Genomic DNA, 22965 nt, shown 5'->3' on the forward strand with positions numbered 1-22965 from the left:
CTGCTCGGCGGCCCCCCCCACCTCTCCATACTCTCCCACTGCTCGGCGGGACAACTCACTCATGGTGGATGCAAAGGGCCGGAACATGAAATGTCTGACCTTCCTCTTGATGCTCCCAGAGTCAGTCAAGAGCAAGTCACTGAGCTCGAGGAGCTCCAAAAAGACAGCAAACAGCAGCAGCGGGTCCAAGCTGCCTCCGGTGTGTTACGAGATCATTACCCTGAAGAACAAGAAGAAAAAGAAGATGGCAGATATTTTCCCTAAGAAGCAGGGTGAAGGGTCGTCCACCACCACGGTGCAGGAGAACCAACAACAGAACCTGAATAACAACAGTACCATTCAGGACTGTAACTGGCAGGGGCTGTACTCTACTATACGAGAGAGGTAGGTGACACTAACTAACCCATATACTAACTAACTAATCTACTAGAGAGGAAGGTGACACCAACTAACTCATATACCAGAGAAGTTGTGACACTAACTAACTAACTAGAGAGGTAGGTGACCCTAACTAACTAATATACTAGAGAGGTGGGTGACACTAACTAACTAATATACCAGAGAGGTAGGTGACACTAACTAACTAATATACTAGAGAGGTAGGTAACACTAACTAACTACTATACTAGAGGGGTAGGTGACACTAACTAACTAATATACTAGAGAGGTAGGTGACACCAACTAACTCATATACCAGAGAGGTAGATGACACTAACAAACTAGAGAGGTAGGAGACACTAACTAACTAGAGAGTTAGGTGACACTAACTAACTAACTAACTAACTAACTAACTAACTAACTAACTAACTAACTAACTAACTAGAGAAGTAGGTGACAATAACTAACTAGAGAGGTAGGTGACACTAACTAACTAACTACTATACTAGAGAGGTAGGTGACACTAACTAACTAGAGAGGTAAGTGACACTAACTAACTAATATACTAGAGAGTTATGTGTCACTAACTAACTAATAGAATAGAGAGGTAGGTGAAACTAACTAACTAACTAACTAACTAACTAACTAACTAACTAATATACTAGAGAGGTAGGTGACACTAACTAACTAGAGGTAGGTGACACTAACTAACTAGAGAGGTAGGTGACACTAACTAACTAGAGAGGTAGGTGACACTAACTAACTAGAGAGGTAGGTGACACTAACTAACTAGAGAGGTAGGTGACACTAACTAACTAGAGAGGTAGGTGACACTAACTAACTAGAGAGGTAGGTGACACTAACTAACTAGAGAGGTAGGTGACACTAACTAACTAGAGAGGTAGGTGACACTAAATAACTACTCCTGCAGTTTTTCTACAAGGCTGCTATCAATCCACGTTTTTTGGTTTGGGTATGTTTTGAAAGATACTATCAGTATCACGTCATCTATTAATTTGTACATGAGTCCGGTTACTGAGTCGACATATTCATCGACCTTCAGAGGCGACACAGAACATATTCCCGTCCACGTGATCAAAACAGTTTTGGGGCGTGAATTCTGATTGGTTGGACCAATTCTGTACAGACTTGATCACTGGAACCTCCCCCTTTAGTCTTTGTTTGTAGGCGGGGAGAAGCAAGATGGAGTCGTGGTCAGATTTTCCGAAAGGAGGACGGGAGAGGGGCTTATACCCATGTTGAAAAGGTGTGGAGCAGTGGTCAAGGGTAGATTTTCTACGAGTTAAACAGTTGATGTGTTGGTAATAATTTGGGAACATGGTTCTCAAATATCTTTTGTTGTCCCCCGCAACAATGAACACTGCCTCTGAGAATGTGGTCTCCATTTTGCGGCAACGTCATAGGATGCCACCTTTCCAGTTTCCAGTTTGTCAAAGTTCTGCCCTGCTAGAGCTGCCCCGGTCAACTGTAAGTGCTGTCATTGTGAAGTGAAAATGTCTAGGACCAACAACGGCTCAGCCACGAAGTGGTAGGCCACACAAGCTCACAGAATGGGACTGCCGAGTGCTGAAGCGCGTAGCTTGTAAAAATCGTCTGTCCTCAACACTCACTACCGAGTCCCAAACTGCATCTGGAAGCAACGTCAGTACAATAACTGTTCGTCGGGAGCTTCATGCATTAGGTTTCCGTGGCCGAGAAGCCGCATACAAAACTAAGATCACCATACACAATGCCAAGTTTTGGCTGGAGTGGTGTAAAGCTCACCATTGGACTCTGGAGAAGTGGAAATGTGTTCTCTGGAGTGATGAGTCACACTTCACCATCTGGCAGTCCGACAGACTAATATGGGTTTGGTGGATGCCAAGACAACGCTAACTGCCCCAATGCATAGTGCCAACTGTAAAGTTTGGTGGAGGAGGAATAATGGTCTGGGGATGTTTTTCATGGTTCGGGCCCCTTAGTTCCAGTGAAGGGACATTTTAACGCTACAGTAAACAATGACATTCCGTACGATTTTATGCATCCAACTTTGTAGCAACCGTTTTGGGATGGCCCTTTTCTCAACCCCATTTCTCAACTTTGTAACAACCGTTTTGGGATGGCCCTTTTCTCAACCCCATTTCTCAACTTTGTAGCAACCGTTTTGGGATGGCCCTTTTCTCAACCCCATTTCTCAACTTTGTAGCAACCGTTTTGGGATGGCCCTTTTCTCAACCCCATTTCTCAACTTTGGTATGAACTGGAACACCGAAGCTGCCTGTCCTCACTAATGCTCTTGTGGCTGAAAATAATTCTAGTGACCTATTGGAAAGCCTTCCGAGAAGAGTGGAGGCCGTTACAGCTGCAAAGGGCAGATCAACTCAATATTAATACCAATGATTTTGAAATGAGATGTTGGACGGGCAGGTGTCCACATACTGTTGGTCATGTAGTGTATGAGAGTTACTATTACCATACAGCACAGGTGAAGGGCTTTGATCTTCCTCTGGTCTGTTTTTCAGAAACTCTGTGATGTTCAACAATGAGTTGATGGCCGACGTTCATTTCGTGGTGGGACAGACAGGAGGGACTCAGAGACTTCCAGGACACAGGGTAAGTGTAACCAGCGGGGGGGGGGGGGGGGGTTGAACCCTTCTCCTGATCAGGATGGTCCAAGGGTGATATTTGAGATTAAGGTAGGGATCATTTATCACTAGAGCATGATTTCAAATAACCTCTGCGACATAAGGCTTTTATCTAACTGTCCTCCACTACATAAGACTTTTATCTAACTGTCCTCCACTACATAAGGCTTTTATCTAACTGTCCTCCACTACATAAGGCTTCTATCTAACTGTCCTCCACTACATAAGACTTTTATCTAACTGTCCTCCACTACATAAGGCTTTTATCTAACTGTCCTCCACTACATAAGGCTTTTATCTAACTGTCCTCCACTACATAAGGCTTTTATCTAACTGTCCTCCACTACATAAGGCTTTTATCTAACTGTCCTCCACTACATTAGGCTTTTATCTAACTGTCCTCCACTACATAAGACTTTTATCTAACTGTCCTCCACTACATAAGGCTTTTATCTAACTGTCCTCCACTACATAAGGCTTTTATCTAACTGTCCTCCACTACATAAGGCTTTTATCTAACTGTCCTCCACTACATAAGACTTTTATCTAACTGTCCTCCACTACATAAGGCTTTTATCTAACTGTCCTCCACTACATAAGGCTTTTATCTAACTGTCCTCTACTACATAAGGCTTTTATCTAACTGTCCTCCACTACAGTAGGCTTTTATCTAACTGTCCTCCACTACATAAGGCTTTTATCTAACTGTCCTCCACTACATAAGGCTTTTATCTAACTGTCCTCCACTACATAAGGCTTTTATCTAACTGTCCTCCACTACATAAGGCTTTTATCTAACTGTCCTCCACTACATAAGGCTTTTATCTAACTGTCCTCCACTACATAAGACTTTTATCTAACTGTCCTCCACTACATAAGGCTTTTATCTAACTGTCCTCCACTACATAAGACTTTTATCTAACTGTCCTCCACTACATAAGACTTTTATCTAACTGTCCTCCACTACATAAGGCTTTTATCTAACTGTCCTCCACTACATAAGGCTTTTATCTAACTGTCCTCCACTACATTAGGCTTTTATCTAACTGTACTTAAAACTTTTATCTTCCAGTTCTCTCTCTCACCATCTATGCTCTCTCTCCAACAGTATGTTCTGTCTCACCATCTATGCTCTCTCTCCAACAGTATGTTCTGTCTCACCATCTATGCTCTCTCTCCAACAGTATGTTCTGTCTCACCATCTATGCTCTCTCTCCAACAGTATGTTCTGTCTCACCATCTATGCTCTCTCTCCAACAGTATGCTCTGTCTCACCATCTATGCTCTCTCTCCAACAGTATGTTCTGTCTCACCATCTATGCTCTCTCTCCAACAGTATGTTCTCGCTGTTGGCAGTTCAGTGTTCCATGCCATGTTTTATGGAGAGCTTGCGGAAAACAAGGATGAAATCCGGATTCCGGACATGGAGCCGGCTGCATTCCTGGCAATGTTGAAGTAAGGAAGAAGTCCTCTCGTTTTCTTACCTCCATTTTTCTCCTCTTCAACTCCCTCTATTTCTGAACTCCAAATGTAACATTTCTCTCTCATTATTGTTATCATCTTTCTTTCTTTATTTATTTCTTTCTCTCTCTCTCTTTCATTATTTCTTTCTCTCTCTCTCTCTCTCTCTCTCTCTCTTTCTCTTTCTCTTTCTCTTTCTCTTTCTCTTTCTCTCTCTCTCTCTCTCTCTCTCTCTCTCTCTCTCTCTCTCTCTCTCTCTCTCTCTCTCTCTCTTTCTCTTTCTCTTTCTCTTTCTCTTTCTCTCTCTCTCTCTCTCTTTTTCTCTTTCTCTTTCTCTCTCTCTCTCTTTTTCTCTCTCTCTCTCTCTCTCTCTCTTTCTCTCTCTCGCTCTCTCTCTCTCGCTCTCTCTCTCTCTTATCTCGCGTATCAAATATAGTGCGATATGAAAGGAACACAGACACAGTGTTGAAATGTACATTGATAATGTTATAGGCCATGGGATGGAGGTGGTGAGGTCAGTCGAGAATAAATTCAGTACAAGAAAAGATACTAGATTCTACACCTAATATTTCACACACCTTTTTTTTATAGCACTACATTAATCAATCATCAATAATAAGAGTCAAATCAAAAATAACTGATAAAAAAAACTATAATTATAATTCTTCTTCTAATAACCACCCCTCTACCTGCACCTATCCCCAGGTACATATATTGTGACGAGATAGACCTGAGTGCTGACACGGTGCTGGCCACGCTCTACACTGCTAAGAAGTACATCGTGCCCCACCTGGCCAGAGCCTGTGTTAACTTTCTGGAGACGAGCCTTTCAGCCAAGAACGTCTGCGTCCTGCTGTCACAGAGCTGTTTGTTTGAGGAGCCTAAGTTGACGCAGCGATGCTGGGAGGTGAGAAACCTTTGTGAATATTGTACTGACAAGGAGACAATGGGAAACCTTTTTGTGAATATTGTACTGACAAGGAGCCAGTGGGAAACTTTTGTGAATATTGTACTGACAAGGAGACAGTGGGAAACCTTTTTGTGAATATTGTACTGACAAGGAGACAGTGGGAAACCTTTTTGTGAATATTGTACTGACAAGGAGACAGTGGGAAACCTTTTTGTGAATATTGTACTGACAAGGAGACAATGGGAAACCTTTTTGTGAATATTGTACTGACAAGGAGCCAGTGGGAAACTTTTGTGAATAGTGTTTTGATAAGGAGGTAGTTTTACTTCTGACAGCATTTATTGGAAAGAAGATGGGTCACTATAATAGGTTCAGGAACATCTTTCCTGAGATGGAACAGAATATGTAACATAGGGATAGGGCATTATGGGTACTGCCGTATATAATGCTACAAATATACGCAACACAAAAATATAAAAATGCAACAATTTTAAAGCTGACTTGAGTTACAGTTTATATAAAGAAATCAGTCAATTTAAATAAATAAATGAGGACAAAATCTATGGATATATGACTGGGAATACAGATATGCATCTGTTGGTGGTGGCGTGGATCAGAAAACCAGTCAGTATCTGGTGTGGATCAGAAAACCAGTCAGTATCTGGCGTGGATCAGAAAACCAGTCAGTATCTGGCGTGGATCAGAAAACCAGTCAGTATCTGGCGTGGATCAGAAAACCAGTCAGTATCTGGTGTGGATCAGAAAACCAGTCAGTATCTGGTGTGGATCAGAAAACCAGTCAGTATCTGGTGTGGATCAGAAAACCAGTCAGTATCTGGTGTGGATCAGAAAACCAGTCAGTATCTGGTGTGGATCAGAAAACCAGTCAGTATCTGGTGTGGATCAGAAAACCAGTCAGTATCTGGTGTGGATCAGAAAACCAGTCAGTATCTGGTGTGGATCAGAAAACCAGTCAGTATCTGCTGTGGATCAGAAAACCAGTCAGTATCTGGTGTGGATCAGAAAACCAGTCAGTATCTGGTGTGGATCAGAAAACCAGTCAGTATCTGGTGTGGATCAGAAAACCAGTCAGTATCTGGTGTGGATCAGAAAACCAGTCAGTATCTGGTGTGGATCAGAAAACCAGTCAGTATCTGGTGTGGATCAGAAACCAGTCAGTATATGGTGTGGATCAGAAAACCAGTCAGTATCTGGTGTGGATCAGAAAACCAGTCAGTATCTGGTGTAGATCAGAAAACCAGTCAGTATCTGCTGTGGATCAGAAAACCAGTCAGTATCTGGTGTGGATCAGAAAACCAGTCAGTATCTGGTGTGGATCAGAAAACCAGTCAGTATCTGGTGTGGATCAGAAAACCAGTCAGTATCTGGCGTGGATCAGAAAACCAGTCAGTATCTGGCGTGGATCAGAAAACCAGTCAGTATCTGGCGTGGATCAGAAAACCAGTCAGTATCTGGCGTGGATCAGAAAACCAGTCAGTATCTGGCGTGGATCAGAAAACCAGTCAGTATCTGGCGTGGATCAGAAAACCAGTCAGTATCTGGCGTGGATCAGAAAACCAGTCAGTATCTGGCGTGGATCAGAAAACCAGTCAGTATCTGGTGTGGATCAGAAAACCAGTCAGTATCTGGCGTGGATCAGAAAACCAGTCAGTATCTGGCGTGGATCAGAAAACCAGTCAGTATCTGCTGTGGATCAGAAAACCAGTCAGTATCTGGTGTGGATCAGAAAACCAGTCAGTATCTGGTGTGGATCAGAAAACCAGTCAGTATCTGGCGTGGATCAGAAAACCAGTCAGTATCTGGTGTGGATCAGAAAACCAGTCAGTATCTGGTGTGGATCAGAAAACCAGTCAGTATCTTGTGTGGATCAGAAAACCAGTCAGTATCTGGTGTGGATCAGAAAACCAGTCAGTATCTGCTGTGGATCAGAAAACCAGTCCGTATCTGCTGTGGATCAGAAAACCAGTCAGTATCTGGTGTGGATCAGAAAACCAGTCAGTATCTGGTGTGGATCAGAAAACCAGTCAGTATCTGGTGTGGATCAGAAAACCAGTCAGTATCTGGTGTGGATCAGAAAACCAGTCAGTATCTGGTGTGGATCAGAAAACCAGTCAGTATCTGGCGTGGATCAGAAAACCAGTCAGTATCTGGCGTGGATCAGAAAACCAGTCAGTATCTGGTGTGGATCAGAAAACCAGTCAGTATCTGGTGTGGATCAGAAAACCAGTCAGTATCTGGTGTGGATCAGAAAACCAGTCAGTATCTGGTGTGGATCAGAAAACCAGTCAGTATCTGGTGTGGATCAGAAAACCAGTCAGTATCTGGCGTGGATCAGAAAACCAGTCAGTATCTGGCGTGGATCAGAAAACCAGTCAGTATCTGGTGTGGATCAGAAAACCAGTCAGTATCTGGTGTGGATCAGAAAACCAGTCAGTATCTGGTGTGGATCAGAAAACCAGTCAGTATCTGGTGTGGATCAGAAAACCAGTCAGTATCTGGTGTGGATCAGAAAACCAGTCAGTATCTGGTGTGGATCAGAAAACCAGTCAGTATCTGGTGTGGATCAGAAAACCAGTCAGTATCTGGTGTGGATCAGAAAACCAGTCAGTATCTGGTGTGGATCAGAAAACCAGTCAGTATCTGGTGTTGATCAGAAAACCAGTCAGTATCTGCTGTGGATCAGAAAACCAGTCAGTATCTGGTTCCACCATTTGCCTCATGCAGTGCAACACATCTCCTTCTCATAGAGTTGATCAGGCTGTTGATAGTGGAATGTCGTCCCGTTCCTCTTCAATGGCTGTGTGAAGTTGTTGGATATTGACGGGAACTAGAACACGCTGTCGTACACGTCGATCCAGAGCATCCCAAACATGCTCAATCAGTGACATGTCTGAGTATGAAGGCCTTGGAAGAAGTGGGACGTTTTCAGCTTCCAGGAAATGTGTACAGATCCTTGCGACATGGGGCCGTGCATCATCATTCTGAAACATGAGGTGTTGGGGGTGGCTGAATGGCACGACAATGGGCCTCAGGACCTCGACATGGTATCTCTGTGCATTCAAATTGCCATAGATAAAATGCCATTGTGTTCGTTGTCCATAGCTTATGCCTGCCAATAGCATAACACCACTACCACCATGAGGAACTCTGTTCACAACGTTGACATCAGCAAACCGCTCGACAACACGACGCCATACACGCTGTCTGCCAGTTGTGAAGAGCTTCTTGAAGTGCGTCACCGGGGAAACACTTGGGGTAGATGATAAACGGGGGGGGTGTCCTCCCCAGCTGCGTTGAAGAAGGCCAGCACTGTGATCCTTGGTCCCCGGAGCCTGCTGGTACACTTGTTTTGCGCCGCAGGGAGCAAAGCACTCTGTGCCCTGCTCTGGTCGCTACAAAGCTTCTGTTAAACTTCTCCAGCATTGCAGGTGAGCATTTCCACACTGACGTCGGTTACAAAACCGAACTGCAGTCAGGTCACAGGATGATGAGCCACAGAGATGGTTGAAAACAGTTACTGACAGTTTGTAGACAAATGATTTGGTTGTGCAAAACCACAGATTCATCAGCTGTCTCCGGGTGGACGGTCTCAGGCGATCTCGCAGGTGAAGAAGCTGGATGTGGAGGTCCTGGGCTAACAAAGTTTCACGTGGTCTTGCGTTTGTGAGGCAAGTTGGTCTTTCTGGCAAATTCTCTAAAACTACGTTGGAGGTAGCTGGCAACAGCTCTGGTGGACACTCCAACAGTCAGCATGCCAATTGCATGCTCCCTCAAAACTTGAAAAATCTGTGGCACTGTGAGTCTAAGCCCTTTCCAAGCCGATGGAGGTGGGTGAGGGGGATGCCTTCTACTAAGATATAATTAATTGTTTTATTAAGGCCACTTGATTGCTACTTGATTTAGAATTTTAAGACCCATTGAAGTATCAAAAACATGCATTAAATGCAAAATATCATTACATATTCACTCCATAGAACAACACAGAGTCCCCCTCAAAATGTCATTACATATTCACTCCATAGAACAACACAGAGTCCCCCTCAAAATATCATTACATATTCACTCCATAGAACAACACAGAGTCCCCCTCAAAATGTCATTACATATTCACTCCATAGAACAACACAGAGTCCCCCTCAAAATATCATTACATATTCACTCCATAGAACAACACAGAGTCCCCCTTGACGCGTCTGTCCTCTCTGAGAAATAGAAGAAACATCCGGAAACAGTGTATTTAACCCCTGATTGTTGGTTCTAAACAGTCTCCAGATATACTTCCATACATGTTTTCTCGCCTCCCTACCACTGAGGAAGTACAGTTCCCGCTCATCCCAGTCAAAACTGTTCGCTGCTCTGGCTCCCCAATGGTGGAACAAACTCCCTCACGACGCCAGGACAGCGGAGTCAATCACCACCTTCCGGAGACACCTGAAACCCCACCTCTTTAAGGAATACCTAGGATAGGATAAGTAATCCTTCTCACCCCCCTAAAAGATTTAGATGCACTATTGTAAAGTGGCTGTTCCACTGGATGTCATAAGGTGAATGCACCAATTTGTAAGTCGCTCTGGATAAGAGCGTCTGCTAAATGACTTAAATGTAAATGTAAATGTAAATGTTTTCAACTGGTACCGGGGGACCTTCAGACGAGTTTTGTGAGGACTGTGGGAGTCCTAACAGTAAAACAACATTATGTGGGTGGTTGTGAGGCCTGTGGGAGTCCTACAGCAAAACAACATTATGTGGGTGGTTGTGAGGCCTGTGGGAGTCCTAACAGTAAAACAACATTATGTGGGTGGTTGTGAGGCCTGTGGGAGTCCTAACAGTAAAACAACATTATGTGGGTGGTTGTGAGGCCTGTGGGAGTCCTAACAGTAAAACAACATTATGTGGGTGGTTGTGAGGCCTGTGGGAGTCCTAACAGTAAAACAACATTATGTGGGTGGTTGTGAGGCCTGTGGGAGTCCTACAGTAAAACAACATTATGTGGGTGGTTGTGAGGCCTGTGGGAGTCCTACAGCAAAACAACATTATGTGGGTGGTTGTGAGGCCTGTGGGAGTCCTACAGCAAAACAACATTATGTGGGTGGTTGTGAGGCCTGTGGGAGTCCTACAGCAAAACAACATTATGTGGGTGGTTGTGAGGCCTGTGGGCATCCTACAGTAAAACAACATTATGTGGGTGGTTGTGAGGCCTGTGGGAGTCCTACAGCAAAACAACATTATGTGGGTGGTTGTGAGGCCTGTGGGAGTCCTAACAGTAAAACAACATTATGTGGGTGGTTGTGAGGCCTGTGGGAGTCCTACAGTAAAACAACATTATGTGGGTGGTTGTGAGGCCTGTGGGAGTCCTACAGTAAAACAACATTATGTGGGTGGTTGTGAGGCCTGTGGGCGTCCTACAGTAAAACAACATTATGTGGGTGGTTGTGAGGCCTGTGGGCATCCTAGAGCAAAACAACATTATGTGGGTGGTTGTGAGAGTCTCATCTTTCCACAGAGGGGTCATGTTAGTGTGTATCCCAAACTGTTTGGATGCTACAGACAGAAGTTGGCGGATTGGCTGTACTGACTTCAGACGAGTCCCAAGACTCTTGTTGGGGTCGTAGGGCAAAATGGAGAACGAACTGTTTGAACGCTACAGACAGAAGTTGGCGGATTGGCTGTACTGACTTCAGACGAGTCCCAAGACTCTTGTTGGGGTCGTAGGGCAAAATGGAGAACCAACTGTTTGAATGCTACAGACAGAAGTTGGCGGATTGGCTGTACTGACTTCAGACGAGTCCCAAGACTCTTGTTGGGGTCGTAGGGCAAAATGGAGAACGAACTGTTCGGATGCTACAGACGATTTTGTGAGAAGGCCGTTTTTAGGGACTCATGGTCTGATAAACACCTAAAAGACCTCTATCTCTTTAACCTTTCAGACTGATCCAGTGAACAGAGAAGCATCTAGCTTAATATGCAAATTAGATTTCCTCGGGGGTGCAAACATCGACCTTAGGGGGTTAATCCGCTTTTTGATATGCCACATGTCAGGTGGAAGGTTTATCTTGGCAAAGGAGAAATGCTACCTATAACAGGGATGTAAACAAATTTGTGCACATTTTAGAAAAATAAGCTTTTTGTGCGTATCTTTTATTTCATCTCATGAAACATGGGATCAACACTTTACATGTTGTGTTTATATTTTTGATTAGTATATTTTGGGCTGAAATGCGTTTATCATTGATGTTGTCTGTTATCTTCAATTTGACCAGTGTGTTGTCTCTGCATGCTGAAGAAGGATGCAGCCTACAGATTATTCACGCTGTCCGTCCTCATCCCACCAGGTGATTGATGCCCAGGCAGAGCTGGCCCTGCGGTCGGAGGGTTTCACTGACATCGACTCCCAGACACTAGAGAGTATCCTCCAGAGAGAGACCCTCAATGCCAAAGAGGAGGTGGTGTTTGAGGCAGCTCTGAGCTGGGCCGAGGCAGAGTGTCAGAGACAGGACCTCACCACCTCCATCGACAACAAACGAAAGGTATTACTAACTAGATTACAGCAACAATGACAGTAACTAGCAACCCAACATTTTAGCCATTATGGCAAGAGGTTGACGAGGTTGCTAGGTGTTTTTTCAAATGTTTATTTCACCTGTATTTAACCAGAGAGGCTAGTTGAGAACAAGTTCTCATTTACAACTGCGACCTGGCCAAGACAAAGCGTAGCAATTCGACATATATAACAGCAGAGTTACACATGGAATAAACAAAACAAACAGTCAATAATACTGTAGAAAAAAAGAAAACAAAAAGTCTATATACAGTGAGTGCAAATGAGGTAAGATAAGGGAGTTAAGGCAATAAATAGGCCATAGTGGCAATTAGATTAGGTAGAAATTAAACACTGGAATGGTAGATGTGCAGAAGATGAATGTGCAAGTAGAGATACTGGGGTGCAAAGGAGCACGATAAATAAATAAATACAGTATGGGGATGAGGTAGGATTTTTTGTTTTACAGATGGGCTTTGTACAGGTGCAGTGATCTGTGAGCTGCTCTGACAGCTGGTGCTTAAAGCTACTGAGGGAGATGTGAGTCTCCAGCTTCAGAGATTTTTGCAGTTCGTTCCAGTCATTGGCAGCAGAGAACTGAAGGAAAGGCGACCAAATGAGGAATTGGCTTTGGGGATGACCAGTGAGATATACCTGCTGGAGTGCGTGCTACGAGTGGGGTTGCCAGTGAGCTGAGATAAGGCGGGGCTTTACCTAGCAGAGACTTGTAGATAACCTGTAGCCAGTGGCGACGAGTATGAAGGGAGGGTCAACCAACGAGAGTGTACAGGTCGCAGTGGTGGGTAGTGTATGGGGCTTTGGTGACAAAATGGATGGCACTGTGATAGACTGCATCCAATTTGTTGAGCAGTGTTGGAGGCTATTTTATAGATGAGATCGCCGAAGTCGAGGACAGGTAGGATGGTCAGTTTTATTTTTGGCAGCATGAGTGTTGGGTGAAGGTCACTACATTCTCTTATGAATGTAATTATTCATGATATCTTATACTGATATATGTTTAGCAGTACTTTGTATGGCTCCTCAGTTTCTAGTGTGTTAAGTATTTGGGTTTTACCAGGTGTGGTTTTAATATATGCAGTTGAAGTCAGAAGTTTACATACACTTTGGTTGGAGTCATTAAAACTCGTTTTTCAACCACTCCACAAATTTCTTCTTAACAAATTGTAGTTTTGGCAAGTCGGTTAGGACATCTACTTTTTTTCCCCCAACAATTGTTTACAGGCAGATTATTTCACTTATAATTCATTGCATTACAATTCCAGTGGGTCAGAAGTTTACATACACTAAGTTGACTGTGCCTTTAAACAGCAAGGAACATTCCAGAAAATGATGTCATGGCTTTAGAAGCTTCTGATAGGCTAATTGACATCATTTGAGTCAATTGGAGCGTACCTGTGGATGCATTTCAAGGCCTACCTTCAAACCCAGTGCCTCTCTGCTTGACATCATGGGAAAATCAAAAGAAATCCGCATAGACATCAGAATTTATTTTAGACCTCCACAAGTCTGGTTCATCCTTGGGGGCAATTTCCAAATGCCTGAAGGTACCACGTTCATCTGTACAAACAATTTTTTGTGGGCAGAACTGAGAAAGCGTATGCGAGCAAGGAGGCCTACAAACCTGACTCTGTTACACCAGCTCTGTCAGGAGGAATGGGCCAAAATTCACCAAACTTATGTGGGAAGCTTGTGGAAGGCTACCCAAAATATTTGACCCAAGTTAAACAATTTAAAGGCAATGCTACCAAATACTCATGTAAACTTCTGACCCACTGGGAATGTGATGAAAGAAATTAAAGCTGAAATAAATTATTATCTCTACTATAATTCTAATATTTCACATTCTTAAAATACAGGGGTGATCCTAACTGACCTAAGACAGGGATTTTTAACTAGCAATAAATGTCAGGAATTGTGAAAAACAGAGTTTAAATGTAGTTGGTTAAGGTGTATATAAACTTCCGACTTCAACTGTATATATTTTTTGGAATAAATGAATGAATCAACCCTCTTTCTTTTGTAGGTGCTGGGCAAGGCCGTATTCCTCATTCGCATCCCCACCATGACATTGGATGACTTTGCCAATGGTGTCGCTCAATCAGGCGTCCTGACCCTGAACGAAACCAACGACATCTTCCTGTGGTACACCGCAGCCAAGAAACCAGACCTCCTGTTCGCCAGCCAACCACGGAAGGGCCTGTCTCCTCAGCAATGCCACCGTTTCCAGTCCTGTGCCTACCGGAGCAACCAGTGGCGCTACCGGGGACGCTGCGACAGCATTCAGTTCACAGTGGACCGACGCATCTTCATCGCTGGGTTTGGCCTCTATGGCTCCAGCTGCGGATCGACGGAGTACTTGGCTAAGATTGAGCTCAAACGCCAGGGCCTTCTCCTCGGACAGAAGCTGAGTAAATACTTCTCTGATGGTTCCAGCAACACGTTCCCTGTGTGGTTTGAGTACCCTGTGCAGATAGAACCGGATATGTTCTACACGGCCAGCGTGGTGCTGGATGGGAGCGAGTTGAGTTACTTTGGACAGGAAGGCATGACTGAGGTGCAGTGTGGGAAGGTGACGTTTCAGTTCCAGTGTTCGTCAGACAGTACCAACGGAACCGGAGTCCAGGGGGGACAGATACCTGAACTCATCTTCTACACATAAATGAACCCAATGCCTAATGTGTACCTTCTGTGACCATCCACATGTCTGGTTCCGCGTCCACTCACCTCCTTGGAAAAGTATCCCATGAAGATGTGCGGACGGGAGGGGAACGTTCAATATTGCAATATTTGGTTTGATTGGCCTTTAGTGCGGAAGAGGAAGGTATGAGTTATGGACCATACCATTAGTTTGGCAGTAAAATGACCTAGTGGCCTCATGGGTGGAATGTAATGAATATTTTTTTAATTGCATAATTGTCAAGTGGTTTTGTGATATTTCAGTCTTCTGTGACGTGTATCAATTGTAATATTGGGATGCAAACTCAAAATGTAATACATTTCAACTCGATGTCTGACATGATACAGGTGTCTTTTTTCAGCCCATAACTATGTGTGTGAGGTGTATACCTTCGTAGATGTGTTTACTGCTACCAATAAATACTCTGTGTGACCCTGTTTTAGCTCACCGTACTAAAGCGTCTTATGGTTGGATGGTCAAAATGTGTCCATGGTGTCTGAGAATGGATTTCGTTTCTAGGTGATAATTTATTTGCAGGTGCTGGAAGTCTTTAGGATAGTGGACTCATTACTGTCTTCAACAGATATTTTCTTTGTACATTGTGTCAATATTATTTGGACTTCTCTCTTTCTGTACGTGCGAAACAACAGATATCTAATTTGGGAATTTGAAAACACGTAATTGAGGATTCTGTTTTGGTGCTGTTAGATGGTCTCCCACTCTGTGCCAATTAGTTCTTAATCTTAAAAAATAGTCTCTAACATCTCATCAGAGCATAAACTGAAGAGGGTCATCGGATTAAATATCATAACATGTACAGAGAGATTTATTAAATGTTCAGCTAAATGACAAGCCCAAATCTAACTGGCCTGTAGCCCCATTTATTACATGTTCAGCTAAATGACAAACCCAAATCTAACTGGCCTGTAGCCCCATTTATTAAATGTTCAGCTAAATGACAAGCCCAAATCTAACTGGCCTGTAGCCCCATTTATTACATGTTCAGCTAAATGACAAGCCCAAATCTAACTGGCCTGTAGCCCCATTTATTACATGTTCAGCTAAATGACAAGCCCAAATCTAACTGGCCTGTAGCCCCATTTATTAAATGTTCAGCTAAATGACAAACCCAAATCTAACTGGCCTGTAGCCCCATTTATTACATGTTCAGCTAAATGACAAGCCCAAATCTAACTGGCCTGTAGCCCCATTTATTACATGTTCAGCTAAATGACAAACCCAAATCTAACTGGCCTGTAGCCCCATTTATTAAATGTTCAGCTAAATGACAAGCCCAAATCTAACTGGCCTGTAGCCCCATTTATTACATGTTCAGCTAAATGACAAGCCCAAATCTAACTGGCCTGTAGCCCCATTTATTACATGTTCAGCTAAATGACAAGCCCAAATCTAACTGGCCTGTAGCCCCATTTATTACATGTTCAGCTAAATGACAAGCCCAAATCTAACTGGCCTGTAGCCCCATTTATTACATGTTCAGCTAAATGACAAACCCAAATCTAACTGGCCTGTAGCCCCATTTATTAAATGTTCAGCTAAATGACAAACCCAAATCTAACTGGCCTGTAGCCCCATTTATTAAATGTTCAGCTAAATGACAAGCCCAAATCTAACTGGCCTGTAGCCCCATTTATTAAATGTTCAGCTAAATGACAAGCCCAAATCTAACTGGCCTGTAGCCCCATTTATTACATGTTCAGCTAAATGACAAGCCCAAATCTAACTGGCCTGTAGCCCAATTTATTACATGTTCAGCTAAATGACAAACCCAAATCTAACTGGCCTGTAGCCCCATTTATTAAATGTTCAGCTAAATGACAAGCCCAAATCTAACTGGCCTGTAGCCCCATTTATTACATGTTCAGCTAAATGACAAACCCAAATCTAACTGGCCTGTAGCACCATTTATTAAATGTTCAGCTAAATGACAAACCCAAATCTAACTGGCCTGTAGCTCAGGCCCTGAAGCAAGGAAATTTGTATACTTGGTACCATTTGAAATGAAACACTTTGAAGTTTGTGAATTGAATGTAGGAGAATAATGTGAATTAAATGTAGGAGAATATAACACAATAGATCTGGGAGAAGAAAATACAAAGAAAAAAACCAACCACCTTCTTTGAAATGCAGCAGAACAGCCATCACTCTGGTTGTAATTCCAATGGTGTCCACAAGATGGCAGCCGTGTATGTGCAAAGTTTCAGACGGATGACTTGAAGTATGAGCGCACTACATGAGATTTTAGCGTGAATTCACCCAGGTTACATTTGGGCAAATTGTGAAGCAGACATTTGCATTCATATTACACTTTTCTATAACAATATAGTCAAATCTGTGTACTTGGACTTTGATTCAGCTTTTCCAGTATTAGTGGCCATATTATAAGATCAGCATTTGCAAAACAACCAGTTTTTATAACTTCATAACTCTGAATATCCTTATAATGTTTGTCCAAAAGGAAAAGGCATGCTGTCGTACAAGGTTAGTAGCTACATTTTACGACAGACACATGGTTTCCGGATACTCCCGTAAATCACAGCCCATTGGCTATCTAGCTAGCTTTGTTTGACCCCGATTGGTTCAAGTGAAGACCGCCCACGTCGTCGGTGTGCCATGAAGGCGTCACTCTCTAACCAAATATGGTGTCCTATAGGATATACTACACCCCTAATGATATAGCGAAGTCTGGTTACGTTCTAGGATCTCTGATATGGTGTCCTATAGGATATACTACACCCCTAATGATATAGTGAAGTCTGGTTACGTTCTAGGATCTCTGATATCGTGTCCTATAGGATATACTACACCCCTAATGATGTAGTGAAGTCTGGTTACGTTCTAGGATCTCTGATATGGTGTCCTATAGGATATACTACACCCCTAATGATATAGCGAAGTCTGGTTACGTTCTAGGATCTCTGATATGGTGTCCTATAGGATATACTACACCCCTAATGATATAGTGAAGTCTGGTTACGTTCTAGGATCTCTGATATGGTGTCCTATAGGATATACTACACCCCTAATGATGTAGCGAAGTCTGGTTACGTTCTAGGATCTCTGATATGGTGTCCTATAGGATATACTACACCCCTAATGATATAGCGAAGTCTGGTTACGTTCTAGGATCTCTGATATGGTGTCCTATAGGATATACTACACCCCTAATGATATAGCGAAGTCTGGTTACGTTCTAGGATCTCTGATATGGTGTCCTATAGGATATACTACACCCCTAATGATATAGCGAAGTCTGGTTACGTTCTAGGATCTCTGATATGGTGTCCTATAGGATATACTACACCCCTAATGATATAGCAAAGTCTGGTTACGTTCTAGGATCTCTGATATGGTGTCCTATAGGATATACTACACCCCTAATGATATAGCGAAGTCTGGTTACGTTCTAGGATCTCTGATATGGTGTCCTATAGGATATACTACACCCCTAATGATATAGCGAAGTCTGGTTGCGTTCTAGGATCTCTGAGGAATACATACGGACATCATTTGACTGGTTGAAACAATGTTTAGGGTGAGATTTTCACAGATATCTTTCTTTGCAAATTGAAGGAGTGGAAATACAAAATTGATCATGCATGCTATATAAAGATCTTTTTAGAATATGAAAAAGGTTTTTATCTAATAAAACCACACTTCATTTTACCTCTGGGGCCCTTTGGATGAAAAATCAGAGCAAGATATCACAATGTTTCACCTTCAGAGGTGAATTTATCAAACCTATAGCGGTGAAAAAAGGGTTTTGTTGTTAGGAGCTCTCCTCAAACAATAGCATGGCATTTTTTCACAGTAATGTCTACTGTAAATTGGACAGTGCATTTAAATTAACAAGAATTTAGGCTTTCAACCAATATAATACCCTTATTTGAACCGACATTTGTTGTTTATCTAAAATCTGCGATGTGACACAAGGCGCTGCATGATTTCCAACTGACCCGTTAACGGTGACAAAGAAGATGATCGTTATTATGTTTACGCCCACTACTGATGATGTTACAGGGAGGGTTTACGCCCACTACTGATGATGTTACAGGGAGGGTTTACGCCCACTACTGATGATGTTACAGGGAGGGTTTACGCCCACTACTGATGATGTTACAGGGAGGGTTTACGCCCACTACTGATGATGTTACAGGGAGGTTTTACGCCCACTACTGATGATGTTACAGGGAGGGTTTACGCCCACTACTGATGATGTTACAGGGAGGGTTTACGCCCACTACTGATGATGTTACAGGGAGGGTTTACGCCCACTACTGATGATGTTACAGGGAGGGTTTACGCCCACTACTGATGATGTTACAGGGAGGGTTTACGCTCACTACTGATGATGTTACAGGGAGGGTTTACGCCCACTACTGATGATGTTACAGGGAGGGTTTACGCCCACTACTGATGATGTTACAGGGAGGGCTTGACGCCCACTACTGATGATGTTACAGGGAGGTTTTACGCCCACTACTGATGATGTTACAGGGAGGGTTTACGCCCACTACTGATGATGTTACAGGGAGGGTTTACGCCCACTACTGATGATGTTACAGGGAGGGTTTACGCCCACTACTGATGATGTTACAGGGAGGGTTTAGCCCACTACTGAAATGTTACAGGGAGGGTTTACGCCACTCTGATGACGTTACAGGGAGGGTTTACGTTCACTACTGATGATGTTACAGGGAAGGTTTACGCCCACTTTGATGATGTTACAGGGAGGGTTTACGCCCACTACTGATGATTTTTACAGGGAGGGTTTACGCCCACTACTGATGATGTTACAGGGAGGGTTTACGCCCACTACTGATGATGTTACAGGGAGGGTTTACGCCCACTACTGATGATGTTACAGGGAGGGTTTACGCCCACTACTGATGATGTTACAGGGAGGGTTTACGCCCACTACTGATGATGTTACAGGGAGGGTTTACGCCCACTACTGATGATGTTACAGGGAGGGTTTACGCCCACTACTGATGATGTTACAGGGAGGGTTTACGCCCACTATTGATGATGTTACAGGGAGGGTTTACGCCCACTACTGATGATGTTACAGGGAGGGTTTATGCCCACTACTGATGATGTTACAGGGAGGGTTTACGCCCACTATTGATGATGTTAAGGGAGGGTTTACGCCCCTACTGATGATGTTACAGGGAGGGTTTACGCCCACTACTGATGATGTTACAGGGAGGGTTTAAATGCCCACTACTGATGATGTTACAGGGAGGGTTTAGCCCACTACTGATGATGTTACAGGGAGGGTTTATGCCCACTACTGATGATGTTACAGGGAGGGTTTATGCCCACTACGATGATGTTAACTACTGATGATGTTACAGGGAGGGTTTACACCCACTACTGATGATGTTACAGGGAGGGTTTACGCCCACTACTGATGATGTTACAGGGAGGGTTTACGCCCACTACTGATGATGTTACAGGGAGGGTTTACGCCCACTACTGATGATGTTACAGGGAGGGTTTACGCCCACTACTGATGATGTTACAGGGAGGGTTTACGCCCACTACTGATGATGTTACAGGGAGGGTTTACGCCCACTACTGATGATGTTACAGGGAGGAAAAGGACTACTGATGATGTTACAGGGAGGAAAAGGACTACTGATGATGTTACAGGGAGGAAAGGGACTGGTGATGATGTTACTGGGAGGAAAAGGACTGGTGATGATGTTACTGGGAGGAAAAGGACTACTGATGATGTTACAGGGAGGGTTTACGCCCACTACTGATGATGTTACATGGAGGAAAAAGACTGGTGATGATGTTACTGGGAGGAAAAGGACTGGTGATGATGTTACTGGGAGGAAAAGGACTGGTGATGATGTTACAGGGAGGAAAAGGACTGGTGATGATGTTACAGGGAGGAAAAGGACTACTGATGATGTTACAGGGAGGAAAAGGACTACTGATGATGTTACAGGGAGGAAAAGGACTGGTGATGATGTTACAGGGAGGAAAAGGACTGGTGATGATGTTACAGGGAGGAAAAGGACTGGTGATGATGTTACTGGGAGGAAAAAGACTGGTGATGATGTTACTGGGAGGAAAAGGACTACTGATGATGTTACTGGGAGGAAAAGGACTGCTGATGATGTTACTGGGAGGAAAAGGACTGGTGATGATGTTACTGGGAGGAAAAGGACTACTGATGATGTTACTGGGAGGAAAAGGACTGGTGATGATGTTACTGGGAGGAAAAGGACTGGTGATGATGTTACTGGGAGGAAAAGGACTGGTGATGATGTTACTGGGAGGAAAAAGACTGGTGATGATGTTACTGGGAGGAAAAGGACTGGTGATGATGTTACAGGGAGGAAAAGGACTGGTGATGATGTTACTGGGAGGAAAAGGACTGGTGATGATGTTACTGGGAGGAAAAGGACTGGTGATGATGTTACTGGGAGGAAAAGGACTGGTGATGATGTTATGGGAGGAAAAAGACTAATGATGATGATGTTACTGGGAGGAAAAGACTGATATGATGTTATGAGGATAAACACTAATGATTACTGGGAGGAAAAGGACTACTGATGATGTTACTAGGAAAAGGACTGGTGATGATGTTACTGGGAGGGACTACTGATGGTTACTGGGAGGAAAAGGACTGGTGATGATGTTACTGGGAGGAAAAGGACTACTGATGATGTTACTGGGAGGTTGAAAAGGAAAAGGACTGGTGATGATGTTACTATAGGAAAAGGACTACTGATGATGTTACTGGGAGGAAAAGGATCTCTGATGATGTTACTATAGGAAACTACACCACTGGTGATGATGTTACTGGGAGGAAAAGGACTACTGATGATGTTACTGGGAGGAAAAGGACTACTGATGATGTTACTGGGAGGAAAAGGATCTGGTGATGATGTTACTGGGAGGAAAACTACACTAATGATATAGCGATGATGTTACGTTCTAGGGAAAAGGACTGGTGATGATGTTACTGGGAGGAAAAGACTACTGATGATGTTACTTCTAGGAAAAGGACTGGTGATGATGTTACTGGGAGGAAAAGTTTAGGTGATGATGTTACTGGGAGGAAAAGGACTACTGATGATGTTACTGGGAGGAAAACAAAATTGACATGCATGATGATGTTACTGGGAGGAAAAAGGTTTTTACTAATAAAACCACACTTCATGTTACCTCTGGGGCCTGGGATGAAAAATCAGGGAGCAAAAGGACTGGTGATGATGTTACTGGGAGGAAAAGGACTACTTTGTTGTTACTGGGAGGAAAACTGGTGATGATGTTACTGGGAAAAGGACTGGTGATGATGTTAAATTAACAAAAGGCTGGTGATGATTACCCTTAGGAAAAGGACTGGTGATGATGTTACTGGGAGGAAAAGGACTGGTGATGATGTTACTGATGTTAAGGACTGGGAGGAAAATGATGTTACTGGACTGGTGATGATGTTACTGGGAGGAAAAGGACTGGTGATGATGTTACTGGGAGGAAAAGGACTACTGATGATGTTACTGGGAGGAAAAGGACTACTGATGATGTTACTGGGAGGAAAAGGACTGATGATGATGTTACTGGGAGGAAAAGGACTGGTGATGTTACTGGGAGGAAAAGACTGGTGATGTTTACAGGGAGGAAAACGACCACTACTGATGATGTTACAGGGAGGGTTTACGCCCACTACTGATGATGTTACAGGGAGGAAAAAGACTACTGATGATGTTACAGGGAGGGTTTACGACTACTGATGATGTTACAGGGAGGAAAAGGAGGAGGTTACAGGGAGGAAAAGGACCCATGATGTTACTGGGAGGAAAAGGACTGGTGATGATGTTACAGGGAGGGTTTAGGCCCACTACTGATGATGTTACTGGGAGGGTTTGCCCACTACTGATGATGTTACAGGGAGTTTACGCCCACTACTGATGATGTTACAGGGAGGGTTTCGCCCACTACTGATGATGTTACAGGGAGGAAAAGGCCCACTACTGATGATGTTACAGGGAGGGTTTTACCACTGGTGATGATGTTACAGGGAGGGTTTACGCCCACTAGGATGATGTTACAGGGAGGGTTTACGCCCACTACTGATGATGTTACTGGGAGGGTTTAAAAGACTACTGATGATGTTACAGGGAGGTTTACGCCCACTGATGATGATGGGAGGGTTTAGGCCCACTACTGATGACAGGGAGGGACTACTGGATGTTACAGGGAGGACTACTGATGATGTTACAGGGAGGGTTTATGCCCACTACTGATGATGTTACAGGGAGGAAAAGGCCCA

General features: G+C 43.6%; 1 protein-coding gene across 1 annotated transcript; it reads left to right on the forward strand.

Moving 5' to 3' along the window:
• Nucleotides 1–50: 50 nt before the first annotated feature.
• LOC118381767 (BTB/POZ domain-containing protein 3-like) lies at nt 51–15080 on the forward strand. The gene is made up of 6 exons (XM_052477452.1): nt 51–384; nt 2901–2991; nt 4360–4478; nt 5190–5391; nt 11748–11942; nt 13998–15080. Exons 1-6 carry the CDS (start codon nt 62–64, stop codon nt 14631–14633), a joined length of 1566 nt encoding a protein of 521 aa, XP_052333412.1. The 5' UTR covers nt 51–61; the 3' UTR covers nt 14634–15080.
• The last annotated feature ends 7885 nt before the right edge of the window (nt 15081–22965 follow it).

Source organism: Oncorhynchus keta, chromosome 24 (genome assembly GCF_023373465.1).
Source record: "Oncorhynchus keta strain PuntledgeMale-10-30-2019 chromosome 24, Oket_V2, whole genome shotgun sequence".
NCBI lineage: Eukaryota > Metazoa > Chordata > Actinopteri > Salmoniformes > Salmonidae > Oncorhynchus > Oncorhynchus keta.

Bases quoted from the DNA above. Each gene is read 5' to 3' on its own strand.
- LOC118381767 (XM_052477452.1), top strand. From the start codon at position 62: ATGGTGGATGCAAAGGGCCGGAACATGAAATGTCTGACCTTCCTCTTG. The intron at 2,992-4,359 runs GTAAGTGTAACC...TCTCTCCAACAG, and splicing joins AGAGACTTCCAGGACACAGG to TATGTTCTCGCTGTTGGCAG. The intron at 5,392-11,747 runs GTGAGAAACCTT...TCATCCCACCAG, and splicing joins TGACGCAGCGATGCTGGGAG to GTGATTGATGCCCAGGCAGA.